The 14,126-nt window shown below is 42.7% G+C and overlaps 1 protein-coding gene across 1 annotated transcript in view; it reads left to right on the top strand.

The window, feature by feature from the left end:
- Positions 1–783: 783 nt before the first annotated feature.
- Positions 784–14,126, top strand: part of DLC1 (DLC1 Rho GTPase activating protein) — a 37,991-nt gene continuing 24,648 nt past the window's right edge. Inside the window, exons 1-2 of the mRNA XM_084204926.1 lie at positions 784–883; positions 13,482–13,553. Of these exons, the coding sequence (XP_084061052.1) occupies positions 871–883; positions 13,482–13,553 (85 nt within the window). The 5' untranslated portion in view covers positions 784–870. The remainder of the gene's footprint in view (positions 884–13,481; positions 13,554–14,126) is intronic.

Below are 14,126 nucleotides of genomic sequence, written 5' to 3'. Positions count from 1 at the left end.
CGCAAGAGCTGACAGCCATTAAAAACCAAAGGAACAAAAGGCAAAGAACCTTTTATGCCCTCTTTGAGCGCATTACCTTTGGCTTGTGTCATCCCTGGCCTCCCCAGAAGTGCAGTGGAGGGACAGGGGAGAGGGGTGCATAGGTGTGTGTGCACGTGTGCGTGTGTGTGTGTGTGTGCACGTTGGTGTGTGTGTGTGTGCACGTTGGGGTGTGTGTGCACATTGGTGTGTGTGTGTGTGCACGTTGGTGTGTGTGTGTGCACGTTGGTGTGTGTGTGCACACTGGGGTGTGTGTGCACATTGGTGTGTGTGTGTGTGCACGTTGGTGTGTGTGTGCACGTTGGTGTGTGTGTGTGCACTTGGTGTGTGTGTGTGTGCACGTTGGTGTGTGTGTGTGTGTGTATGTTGGTGTGTGTGTGCACGTTGGTGTGTGTGTGTGCCCGTTGGTGTGTGTGTGTGTGTGTGCACATTGGTGTGTGTGCACATTGGTGTGTGTGTGCACGTTGGTGTGTGTGCGCGTTGGTGTGTGTGCACGTTGGTGTGTGTGCGCGTTGGTGTGTGTGTGCACGTTGGTGTGGTGAGCAGGGGTGCGTGTGCGGTGTGTCCGCGTGTGTCACCGTTCTCCCGCGTTCGGGGGCCGTGACCGGGCAGGGCCGGCCGCTGCCGCGTGCCCGCGCTCGGGGGTCTCTCCGGGCGCGGAGCGGGGCCGGGGGCGGGGCGGGGGCGGTGCAGGGGCCGGGCGGGCGGGCGCTGCTCCGCGGCCGGTGTCACTTGCGAGCCGCCGCCGCCGCGCAGGCAGGCGGGCAGGCAGGGACGCAGCCAGCCGGCCTCGCAGGCAGCCCCGCGGAGCCACCGCGGCCGGCGGAGACCATGATCCTCACACGTAAGCTCGGGGATCCCCTCCCGCTCGTTTCGGGGGTGGTGGCTGCGCGCCGGGGGGCGCGGGCTCCGCGCATCGCGGGCGGCGTTGGCGGAGAGTGCGGCGGGGCAGCGCGTGGGGCAGAGGGGACGGGACCCCGCTCGTGGTGTCCCGCAGCACCGCGGCGGCAGCGCTGGCAGGGGGGCGGCTGCCCCGTCCCGCGGGGCTCTGTGCCCCGCCGCCCGTCCGTGTGCGCGGGTGAGAAGCGTCGTCGGGGCGGCGGCAGCCCCAGGTGAGACGGGAGCGCTCGGAGCCCGGGGTTGCTGCTGTGTCTGGGAAGCGCCCGCGGCGGCTCTGCTCGGGAGCGCGGCCGAAAGCGTTAACAGCGCAGGAGCCGAGGCGCGGGGGTACCGCGGGCGCGGAGCGCCGCTCGGGATGCGGCCGCTCCTGAAGAACACCGCGGCTCATCCTTCTTTTTCAGTAGTTTGGTTTTGGTGGGTTTTTTGGGGTTTTTTTCCGTTTCCTTTATTTCCCTCCACTAATTTTAGTCTTTCTCTGTTTTGGGTGGCTTTTTTTCTTTTTTTGGGAGCCCTTGCGAGACGGAACCGTCGAGTTCCTTTTGAAGTTTTCCGTAATTAGCCCGATGGCCTCCAGGAGCCCGGTGGCTCCCCCCGTGCGGCGGTGGCCAGCCCTGATGTCACCCCCGGCGGCTTTGATCCCGGTGGAGGAGCAGCACCTCCTGCCAGACGGGCTCGCCCCTACCCCCCTCTTCCTTTTTCCCTTCTCGAGGAAAACAGAAAGCCGATGCCGTTTTCCAGTCGGTCAGTTTTACGTTCCGTGTCACCCTCCCTTTCTTTGCAAACCACAGCAATGACTTAGTTCCACCGAAACTGTGAAGATGTTGAGCGATGTGTTGCCATTAACCTAATGAGCTCTGTTGCCAGTCAAGGCGCTTACTATTGGTACAGCAGGTTTCTTTCGGGTTTTTTGTCCGCTCATATTCTCTTTGGGAAAATTTGAAGAAATAGCTCCATTTCAACAATGTATTTAGCTAAGTCAGAAGGTTCTGCCTGATTCGTCCTAGTACTTAACACACCTGATTTGATAGACTGAGGAATGCACTTTTATCTTAGCCATCAATTATTTTATTTTTTTTTACAGGAGTAAGTGTGATCTGTTTGAATTGCCCTGCCCTGATCCAGAAATTCCTGACAGCAGTTCAATAACAATTCTCTGAGTCAGGTTATGTTTTAAGGCTATTTGTAGTGAACTTGAGGAAGATAATAGGCAGATTTCTTATGAGCCTCTGAGTATGAATCTGTCAACAGCTCAGTGCCAGACTGATTCAGCGGCTGTCTGGCAAGCGGGCCATTGCTGGCTGACAGCACATGGAGTTGGTATTAGGTGTGTCTGTTGATTCCACAGCTGTAGGCTACTATAGGGTATCTATCAGGTATTATTACTGCTGTCCTCTAGGCATCCTGCTCTGCATCTCCAGTAGAAGCAACAAAAACAAAAAGATGAGATGGCCAGGAAGTGAGATGGATGTCTCTCAGATTAATGGGTTTGGGTTACTACTTCAGTTTGCTGATGGGATCGTGATGAGGACTGAGATTCTTTGATTATGGAGTACAGTATATGTAAGAGAAGATGTAGATACTGTTTTGACAAGATTCTTTTCACCTACAAGTTCATTCACATTTGGAGCTATCTGACCTCTAGGAATTCTTGATCCCATCTTTTAAAATAACTTAGGTTGTTAATTGACACTTTTTAATCTAAAGGAAGTGCTAATACATTGTTTTAAACACCATAAGGCTTTAACTTCCTACATGTCATAAAATGCTATTTCTAAGTGGTAGTGAACAGCAGGAACATATCTGGTGGTTTTATTTGGTTTTATGTTTTGGTAGTGTAGATTCAGTCTAGGATTTTTAATTCTTGGGTCAGGATCTTCCCAGCCACTTCTGCAGCTGCCCGTGCTGGGCCAGAGAGGAAGACTGATGCTACTCATGGAAACTTACAAATGCCCAGTGTATTTTGCTTCTGGTGGGGTGTAGGAAAAAGGCACTGTAGTTGTACTCATTCACTGATGTTGAATGTTTATATTAAGATTCCTAGAAAAAGGAGATGAGGTGGTTTGGTTTTACTTTTCTGGTTCTTCTGATTCATTACATTGTAGGCAGCGGTTTGTTTGAGGCATGTGAATTTATGAGTTCCGCAAATATTTAGAGATGCAGTTTGCACTATAAATTTTCTTTTTCTAGGCAGAATACCACAGTATGTTATGTTTGGGCTTCTTGAGAGGTTCAGACTTCTCTTCCAATTCTCCTCTGATGTGAGTTTTGCTACTGGCTTGAGCATAAACACAATGAACCCTCGGCTGGTTGAAAGGAGACAGAGGAAGAGAACTCATGTGCTTAACAGGATGGTCCTGTACAGTAAACAAGCACTTTTCATGCTTAACTATCCTTCCTAGCAACAGGAAGAAGGAAATGAGGCTATGCAAAAGGACCCTGACACATTTCAGACAATGCCAGACCCACCCTAGCATTCATACAGTATAGCTACAAGTCTTGGGGAAATAAAAATAACTTCAGATGTTTCCCCTTCCTTCCTGTGCATGTTATAGAAATACAGCAATCAAATGATATGCAGTTCACAGAAAAATTGCTGGTTTGATCTCCACTAAATAAGGAGATGATGCCCTGTGTAATTTATATCCTTTGTGTATCATATTGTTCTGCTGACCGTTTGAGTCTTGGTGTTTCAAGGTGAATTAATTACGAAATTCTATATTCTCTACAGTAATGTAGTAAGTGTATATATACAGTAATTTTGGTAATTTCAGCAGTTCTAGGCATGTTTCTTGCTTGCATCTAAGAAATCAGTAACTCTGCATGGTGCAGGGTATCAGGATTGTCTTGCATGTTTTTGATTTCCAAAGTTTTTTGCAAAGCTTTTTTTTCCTTTTTTTATTTTCTCATCTACTTTCCCTTCTTCTCCTCTTCAAACAAAAAAAAAAACAAATTCTGTCTTCTATGGTGAGCAATTCTCATGAAAGGGGCACAGGACTGGGCTGTGACTGGAACTTTCTGGTTCTTTTTACTGGACACTTACTTGGCCATTCTTGCTGACAGTGCTGCCCTATCCCACTCAGCACATCTTTGAAATCAGTAGATCTGCTAGTACAGTATACCACTGACAAAACTGGCAGAACCAAAAGAGAGTTGAGAATGGCTTAGCCAGCTAGTTGTAATTCACTGAGTTTCATTATCTGAAAGTTACAGGTAATAAATACGATGGACCATTCTGAACTACTTGAGTATGGGAAGCATTTTTATTTCTTAGGATGAATATTCTTTCAAATATTGTCTAGTATTTGTTTCCCTTGGGAAGGACTGTGGTAGGTGAGACAGGATCAGGAAAAAAATGTTATCTTATCTCTCCTTATAAAGACACAATAGGATGGCTCACTTATTTCTTGTGGGGCATTTTTTTAAAGTCTAAAAGGGTGCAGGGTTCCATAGATCTTGGTTTAAATATAATTATTTTATAGTTGTCTAAATCTTTCTATTCAAGTGCAGTAGTCTGGACTAAGAATGATTCCTGAGGAGATGCCTGAAAGACGTTTCCTGAAGCCAGTGGTGGACACAGTTTGACCTTCCCAGACCTGTTCTTATAATTTACTGAAGTTTCAGGATTATCAACAATACATGCCCCTCTGCCCTCCTCCCTTTTGTATTTTGGGGATGATACCTCTGTGACCCTGTGGACGGCCACCCTTCCCTCTGTTCTCCATGAGTTGGAAGAACAGATTTCCTGTGCACATAAGAAATTTTCCAGTGTAAAGCTTCATGATCTGTTTTAGCTTTCCTTCTTCTTCCATCCAAACAAAATGTGACCATTAGATCTTGTACTGAGAGAAGCATTTTCAAGTATGCAGTATCACAGACAATACAGCAGCCGTGTCTAATATCTAAAAACAGGACATCCATAGCAATACTTGCTTTGGAAAAATCCATGTTTGCATCTTTAATTCTGCATCAGGGAAGGAGACATTTGTCTGTGAGGCAATTAGCTTTATGCTGGGCTGTTCACTGTCACTGGTATTTTGTATCTAGTGTTGTGTTATCCCCACAGGATGATACAATATAGTTTGGGACTGGATCATCAATGAGGTTGATTGTAAATGGTTATGATGTAAAGGTAGTCATTCTTCCTACGTGCATGGATAGTTTTGAGGTTGAGGCTTAACAAGCTCAAAGTAACTGCCTAAAAACTCTATTTTCTTTTGTAAGAACCATTGAGCCAGTTCAGATCAGTTCTGACAGCATTGTTATTCCCTAGATCTGAACAGGTAGCCCACATCTTGTGCCTTTTTTAGATGAAGTACCTGTCATGCTGGGCCTGTCACCTTTGCCTCCCTCTGGAGCTGAATGAGCCTTTGAGCTGAGCTTTGCACACCCCAAGCTTGCAGACAGGGGGCAATTGGTGCATATTCGTGCTGGGCTTGGGACTAGCAACAGTTAATGTTTGCCCTTCAGTGTGTCCTCAAAGGTCATGCTGACCAAGTAATTTCTGAGAGAAGAGAAGGTTAAAGTCATCTTCTATTTCCCCCTCTTTGGAGGAGGATTTGGTTCTCACTCTGGAATCTGTCAACATGACCTCCATCAGAGGATTTGACTAACTGCCTTCTCTGCCCCAAATAATCCTCCTCCAAGACCACCCTGTGTTAAGCAGGCCAGATAAATAACCCACGTGCTCAATTATTTCTTGAGGGTTTTTTAAGTCACTTGACATCTTGTTCCTCTTCATCTGTGAACCTTCTTAATAACAAGATGGGAGAAGACCATCTTTAGCCTATAAAAAGAGTTGTTATATGACAGGAAAACTGCCACATCAAGCTATAGTTTTCTGATTCAACAAAGTTAGTTTTTATCCTCAGACCACATTGGGTTTTAAATTTCTTTCTGAATTCTCCTGTATATGCTCAAAATGCAAAAAAAAACAACCAAAAAACAACCCAAAACATCAACAAAACAAAACATTATTTAGCAATAAATTATTAACTTGCAGTGTAAACCAGTTGTGATGATTCTTTTGTGTCCTAGAACATGCTTTCCCAAAGCCTTCAACAAGTTGGGAAGTAATGCAGCTAACCTTGGGCAGCTAGAAGCATATTTAATGGTGTGAAAATGAGCAGTAATTGCAATCTGTTACAGAGTGTATAGGGAAAGGGCTTGACAGACACGTGGGGAATATCCTTTATTTCAGTGGCCCTTTATTAAATCCCAAAATGATGTTGATTTGGTGCTTTTCAGAGCTAATCAGTTGTGCTTGGTCCTCTTGACAGAGGAAAGGACCTCTTGCCAGCCAGGGCATGCTCTAGAGGAGGTGGTTGTGCCCACTCTGACCTCCTGAAATAGGGCCTTTCTTGTGCTTTGACCAAAACCTGGGTTTCTCCCCATGCTAAAAATAGTGAAACTGACCCCATTTATTCTTGCTAAAGTTTTGTTGGTTTTTAGAGACCCACTGGGAAAGTCCTTGTTAAGTCCTCTGAAATTTATGGGGGCTCCTATTGATTTTAACAAGTGTAGTCTCAATCTCTGAACGTTTGAAAAATTTTCAACAAATGTTCTCTTTTTATGCTGTGAGCTGAAAAAGTTCTGAAGTGACTTTGATATGCTGAAGACTGTGAAAAAGAGGTTCAAGTTTAATGATTAAATTTTGGTCCACAAAAGCAGTATTGTGCTTGCTTTGCTAGCAGGAGTGTTAGTGAGCAATTAAAAGTACTATATTCTGTAATTTGGTATAGATGGGAAGGAGGGAAGGTACATACAGCCAACATACACCTCTGTAGATATTTTGGAAACCAGTCACATTCTTTTTTTTTTTAATTTTTATTTTTATTTAGCTTTTATCAATAAGGAAATAAACAAACCGAAATCCTATGAGTGGAAGTAAGCCATTTGCTTATTTCAAAAGTTCTGCTGACCAAAAAAAAAAAAGGGGGTGTTCAAGCTTCCTGCTTTTTTTTCAGAGAAAACATCAATATATGATCTTAAACATCTGTTTCCTTACTTCTTCATCTGTTCCCACACAAATTCCAAACATACTCTGTTTCTTCTCCCAGTGTCCTGTGGTTTATACATAACATCAACTGCATAGTTACTGTCTTGCTTCAAGGCTCTGTAACTTGAAAAAGCCAGTCAGTCCCATGTTTAACCCAAAGCCAGCGGGAGACAACACAAAGAGAGCATTTTTTTTAGTCGTCATCATATAGTTGTGGATTATCTGAGTAACATTCCTCACTGTTTCTAGGGGTTTTATGACTAGGAAGCAGTATATGTATTTGGTGTCATATATGGTTTGCCTTAAGAATTTGTGAGTCCCCCTCTCCCCATCCCTCTGAAAGTTTTTAATAAGAGGTATTTTGTTGAAATTGCACATGCATCCATACTGGCTCAAATTGATTGCTGAGGCAGGCTGCAGTAAGTGGAGGTCACAGCATGTATCATGTGGCTGTAGAAGGTAAACTGAAGCACAGTGAAATAGAGGAGCACATCAAAAAAGGCAGCTGCAAATGCAAAATGTAACTTGCACTTTAAAGGTGAAAGGAGAAAAGTTACTCTCTTGGGAAGGTCGTTAGCTTTCACTTCAAAACCAGCAAGCTCCTAATCAGTTCAAAAGCTGTGCTTTATATTCTCTTGATCTCACTGGTTCTTCTAGAAATGCATCCTTCATGGGCTGAATGTGTCAGACTGTTACTCTAGAACAGTTGTATGTTATTAGATTGTTCTCCTAGAAGTAGAAGAAATTCCAAGTGTGTTAGAAATTTGGCAAGAGCTTTTAATGGGATTTTCAGAATGCTTTAGTTTTTAGTGGTTGAACGTTTATTGACAAACTTCCCAAGTTTGTGTTTGAGTGCATTATCCTTATAAAATGCCATTCTTCACTAATTACATTTTTGCTTTCTTTAGTCCTTGCTATATTCCGCTTTCTTGAAAGGTGTGGAGCACTAAGTTAATGATACTGCCCAAGGAATATTAAACCATATAAGTTTGAGAAGAAACAGACTTATGAGAAGGAATTTAATTATTTTCAAGCAACAGTCGCATATCTTCAAAGTGAAAACCATCTGAGGCCCTGGACACATAACAGGCTTACTCTTAGGAAGTCAGTCATACTGTCCCAACTTTAAAGGGCTGCAGGCATATGACATTACACAGAGCTGATTTATCATTTTCAGTGCCTGCACTGCTCATTTGTAGACAGCTGCCACAGTGCGGTTATTTCCCCGGTTTGTCTCAGATTTCACATCTGTGTTCATGTATCTATAGACTGAGTGGTTGGATAGTGTGATCAGGTCTAATGTTGAGACCACAATTCACATGTCTGGGATGCAATTCAAGCACTAGGAAAAATGATTGCTTGTACTTGGGCAGTGGAATTCTATCCAAAGAAGAGTATTTCTCACATATACCACAGCTGGTCTTAAAAAAAATGATCCTGAATGATCTCAAGTTTCTTAATAGCTCAGGACAGGGCTTTTGAGTTGAACAAAAATTTTGCAAAGCACCAGAAGTGTCAGAGGGACATAATGTGTAGGGAGAGGTAATTTCTGATATAGACAGAAAAAGAGCATGCCAGCCATTTGCAACCATTAAAGTGGACCATCATTCCTGGATGGGGAAGAATCCTCTGTGCTCCATGTGCTCCTCTGGCCTTAGCAAACATGCAGATAGTTTATGGAGTTTTAGACATTAAAGTAAGGAGATAGTGTGCTCATCTCCAGCTTTCATGAAAATCTGGAATCATTCTCTGCATGCATGGGAGAGCCTCTCCTGCAAGCTAATTCAGGAGGATGATTTTGTATTCAATTTCTACAAGTTTGGTTTTTTTTTTCTCTTCTGAAAGAAAAGTCAAATAGTAAATTTCAACTAGAATACTTACTTAAAAATTAAAACCAAGATGCAATTAAGAAGCTCAAAAAAACAGTTGTTATGTAGGACATTGAAGTGAACCTTCAGCAGTGAAGCCCATTTTTTTCTTTAATTTGATTTTGACAGTGCTGATTTTGCCAGTCTCACTACAGATTTTTACAAGCTGCTCTCTTAACAGAGCCAAAAGGTGAGATGAGTAGAACTGAAGTGTGGAGGTGCTAATATGATTGTAAAGGTGACTGAGTTGAGGCAAGAGGAAACCATCTGCTTGGAAAAACTGTTCATAAGATGTTTAGCACTTAGGTGAAAATTGAGTCAATGCATGACTGTACAAAGGTACATCTGCTTTGCACCTTGTCCTGAAGACCCTGAAAGAAATATTGTTTGAATTGCATGTTATTTCATGGAAGCGAAGAAGAAGAATGAATGTAAATGTTGTTGCTGTCTTAACTGGACTGCTATGAGGATTTTTTTTCTGAAAGAATGTTGTTGCAGCATCACTGTGTGGTTTTTCTTTTCTATGGGAGAGAAGGTATCATTAAACAAAAGACTATAGACATCTTACAGTTCTCCCTTCTGCAAGAGCAGTTTCAAACAAGGTGTTAATTGAGATATTTTTACTCTGAACTTGCAAACTTACAAGGCCAGGAACCAAGATTAATCAAAGTTTAACAAAAAGGGAAGTTAGACTTTTCCATTTTCATTTGCTACTCTGGAGAAGAATTGAGTTCTCCTAATCCCTCTGGAAGTGGGTAAATAAGGACTAATGGTTCCCAACCATACACAAAAGGAACTCCTACCCTTGATTTGAGCATGGAGGACTGCTTTGTAAAACAGACTAACAAATAAAGCTGGTTCCAATAAAAATTTCCTGTTTCCTCTTTAACTCATTTGCCTGTTGTTTGCTTACACGACACCAAGAATAAAGACTTCATTATACTTTTTGGGATTTTGGGGGATTTGGGTGGGGTTTTTTAATTTGTTTTGCTTTACTTTCTAAGAGGTTTTTTTTGGTTTTTTGGTTTTTTTTTTTTTTTTGTATCAGGGCATTTAGAAATAATAGCACAATTTCTTTCTTGCCAGCGGTTTTTCATGCAAGAACCTCCTGCTGCTGGGGGAGGGCACAGGATGCACGTCTGAAAAGCTGCACATACATTTCTTGCTAGGAATGTATACCGAATGGTAGTTTATTGTAAAGGGTTTAACTGGCAAGGGTGTTGGATTCAGAAAGGAAGTGGCACTGCAGGGACAGAGTGGGAAGGAGGGAGTGAGACCAGTCCTTTGCCTGCAGCAGTTTATCAGTTCAGCTGCCGGGTCTTCATCAGAAATTGCTTTGCAAATTGTGGCTGAAGTAGGACTTTCCTAAAATAGGTTGGAAAGCAGTGTAAACTCTGCAAGTTTCCTCTCCTCCCTGTGGCTATTAGCTGGCCCCAACCAAGCAAGTGCAGCGAGTTCCTAGCTCAGATAATTATCTGTAACCTATGTCCCCTGGGATACTGAACAAAGGCTATTGAATGCTCTGTCCCTTCTAAATGTTTTTTAGAAGTACTTGGAAAGTCTGATTTTGGAAGACCTGTTCTTCTTTCTTTTGTCTCATATTATCTTGATTGCCATTGATCAGGATGACAAGGACTTGCATGTAAATATTTTCTTGTCCACTTGGATATGAAACTGGCAGCTAGCAAACCAAGAGTCCCAGGGCTAGTGCTGCTGAGCTGGAAGCTGGAATTTGGAAACTGTGGGAGTGAGCTTCTTCCTCTAGGGTAGTTTAAATGATTTGGCCAGATCCTCAGGTTTAACCAGTCTGTATTATTCTCAAACACAGTTCCCAGTTAAGCTGCAGTTACGAATTTTTTACCTAGACAAGCTGTCAGCTGTTTAAATTTGTATCTCTTATTGTGAGGGAGCTTGTTCAGTGTACTCTGATTTCTGTACAGCTCATTCAGTGTACCTTGGTCTGGATTCTCCCTCTCACTATGTTTTGATCTGCCTGAATTTCACACGCATACACTGTTTTGTTCATATTCTGGCTTATCAGTAGCCAACAAGGTTGAGATAGGAAAAACCACAGGGTTAAAAAATTACCTTTCCCTTTGTCTGGTCACACCATGTAGGAGTCCAGTCTAGGAGGAATCCTGAGTTTGGCCAACCTGAGTTGCACAAAAGGATCCACTCTTTCAGGTCCCACCTCTACTCTGTCACCCGTACCCATCCTGTCCCTCTCTTAGCCATGCTGTGTGTGGATGGAGATGAGATGCAGAGAGCCCTGGCCTCAGGGCACTCCCTGGCCCCTTGTTCAGGAGAGTTCCAAGCCCTCCACCCTTTCAAGGGCTTGCAACAGGACTTGCAACCCTTTGCCCTTCCAGGACTTGCAGCTTGCCTTGTGAAAATGGGGCAGATATGGCTTTTAAACACTCAGCACTGTCTTGTACCCAACCCTAGCATTTACATGGGCTAATAGTTGGACAGGTCCACTTGTGTTTTATTGTTCTCTGCAGTTCTTGTGGACAGATAGGAAAAACTCAGGTGTTTCATTGCCTAAACTTCTTGGGGGATTCACAAAAGTATTTTGAAAGCAAATATGCTCTGAAAATCCCAAAGGCACGTGACAGGTGGGTGCCCATAAAATGTAACTTCAACGTTCCTGGCACATTTGCAGAAAAGATACGCAAAGCCTCTGTAGAGAATGGTGAAAAAAGTCCAGTGAATGCATATTCATAATTTTCTAGCTCTAGAAATAATTTACAGGTCATAAAAGCACCTGGGGTGCTTAGTAAAGGACCTGTGAACAAATATTTAAACACATTGAAGAGTGCCTGTAGTAGTAAGGAATCTGACACTTTTTTCCAATTGCACTGCAAGCATCTCCCTGCATTTTTTGCCAAATGCTTGTTATCTAGGATAATTTTTTTTCCTGTTTTTAAATCAAGCAAAATTATCATTCAATCCAAGCACTTCTGCAGATTGTAACCTATAAGATACTGCATTTTATTTTAAGTATTCTTAAAAATCAGTTGCAGATTTTTGCTTTGCTACTTTAATTGCTTCTGAAGTATTAATGTATCGTCTTGTTTGTTTTTGCTTCAGCCATACAAGTTTTAAATATATTTTTTTTCTTCTTCATTGAATTTCCCACTTATTTCCTTGGCATACTGAAATTGAAATACTACATTAAGCAAAACTTTGTAATAGTTTGCAATTGGAATGGAAGAATGCCTTTTCTTAATCAGTAGCTAAGTCAATATGTCTGTACGTGCTTGTTCTCATGTGGTGCCATAACCCAAAGATGAAGCAAACACAAGTTGCACAAATGCCTGCTTGTCCTGACTTCAACAGGAGTGGATTTTTAGATGTTTATTTATCTGGAATGTTGTGTTTTGGCTCACCTTAACCCCTTGGTTTGGATATGTGTCTTAGCAAAGTAGTCTGGCAAAGCACAACTATTTTAACACTATTGTAGCAATTTGGAAAATGAGAGCGGGGTTGCCATCATTTTGGAGATGCTAAATTGTGCCTCCATTTCATCCAATTTGTGTACCTATATTCACTGGGACTATTTCATAGCGTGACAAAATCTTGTGATATTTTACTTACACTGTGTTTGGCTTTTCGTTGCCCTGTATGCAGTAACCTGTATTTGGGGCAATTCTGAGTGGGCCCCTTTGTGCATGGTTTCTGCAGCAGGTAGCCATAGTATCCTCTCCAAGTAGGTGGCAAAATTGTGTACTGACTTGTGCATAATGAAGCTTTTGTTTCCTGGTCCATCAGGAGCAGTGAATATAATGAAAGCCAGACAAACTTTAATACTTTCTGATTTCTCATTGTTTGTTTGATCAGTTCTAAGCAGGGAGCTAAATTCCCAGTAGCACTTTATTGAATTTTTTGAAGAACATAATTAGCCCAATCCATTTCTTCAACACTTGGAGAATACCCTAGGTACCTTTTATATTTTCCTAGTTTGAGCTAATAGGATAACATATTCTTTTTATCTCTACATGTATGGAGTAGCAGATGAATTTATATGTGATTTGTTCACAGACCAATACTCCTTTCTTTCTGTGTAACATATATGTATGTGAATAATTTCATTCTGTGGCATGCTGTTTTGGGCAGTGTGAGGGAAACCTTCCTGTAATACACTAAATAACTCATAAATACCTCGTAGACTTCCAATGAAACTAGGTTCTTGTTGGGTAGTAAATATGTGCTCGAATAAGCTGCAGTACAGTGTGTCAGTTGTTCTTGGACTTGAGTCTGTCAGTACTATCTACAAGGTGTTAAAGTGCACAGTAATGCGAGCTCTGCAAGGAATTTCTGTCAAGACAAAGTAGTTGTGCCAAGAGGACCAAAAGATTTGCTGAACAAACACTGCTCATGTTGATTGCAGATTGTTTTTTCTAGTGTTAACAAATACTGTACAGGATAATCCATAACTGCTGCAGTTTTCATTAGTGCCTGCTCTTACTATTAAAATGATGAGCTGTTGATAAATAGCAGCTGAGTGTTAGTGACTTCCCAGAATCGAAGAAAAGCAAACTGGGATAAGCAAATGTGCGTCTCTCAAATGTGGAAACCTTTGTGCTTTTTTTGCAGTGGGGATAGTAGAAGTGGTGGAGAGGAAGTTTTTTCTCTGCAGATCACTAATCAGAGGGTGGTTTGTTTCTGTCCTCTTTCAGAAATCGAGGCCAAGGAAGCTTGTGACTGGCTGCGGGCTGCTGGGTTCCCACAGTATGCGCAGCTTTATGAAGGTAGGCACCTGAACTCAATCCTTCCCCACCAACTTTGGGCAATCAGATGTAATATTCACCAGTGAATGAGATTCAGGGGCACCAGTGAAGTTCCAGTACATAAGATGACTTTTAGGGACTGGGCAGCTCTCTGCCACCCTCCACACACATAGATGTACCAAACCCAATGACACTCTGAACCACACAGGAGTTTTGAATTTGTTTCAGGTTTCTGTTTTAGTCTGAATCTTCATCATAGAACATCACATAGAAATGTAAAGGTTACTACTGTGGTATGTTCCCTCTGGTTAAAACAGAAAGGAGTGTAGTCAGCCACTGCTACAAGCCCAGTCTTGGAGAAATACACAAGCTGTGTACAGCTCCACTGGCCAGCTCTCCTAATGGAACAGTAGTAGGAAATTCTGCATATGCATGGGTATGTCTGTGTGCCTCGTGATTCCCAAGTCCTGTGTGCTTATTCTGAATGGTTTGGGTAGGAATTAGACGCAGGCTTGCTATGAAGGGAAAAAGAACATACAAGCTGTGGTTGTGCAGATGCTCCTCAGAGGAGTGGCTGCCTCCTGCAGTCACTTG

This window comes from Fringilla coelebs (genome assembly GCF_963513975.1).
Source record: "Fringilla coelebs genome assembly, chromosome: 4".
NCBI classification, from domain to species: domain Eukaryota; kingdom Metazoa; phylum Chordata; class Aves; order Passeriformes; family Fringillidae; genus Fringilla; species Fringilla coelebs.
This window is presented reverse-complemented; position numbering and strand designations above follow the sequence as displayed.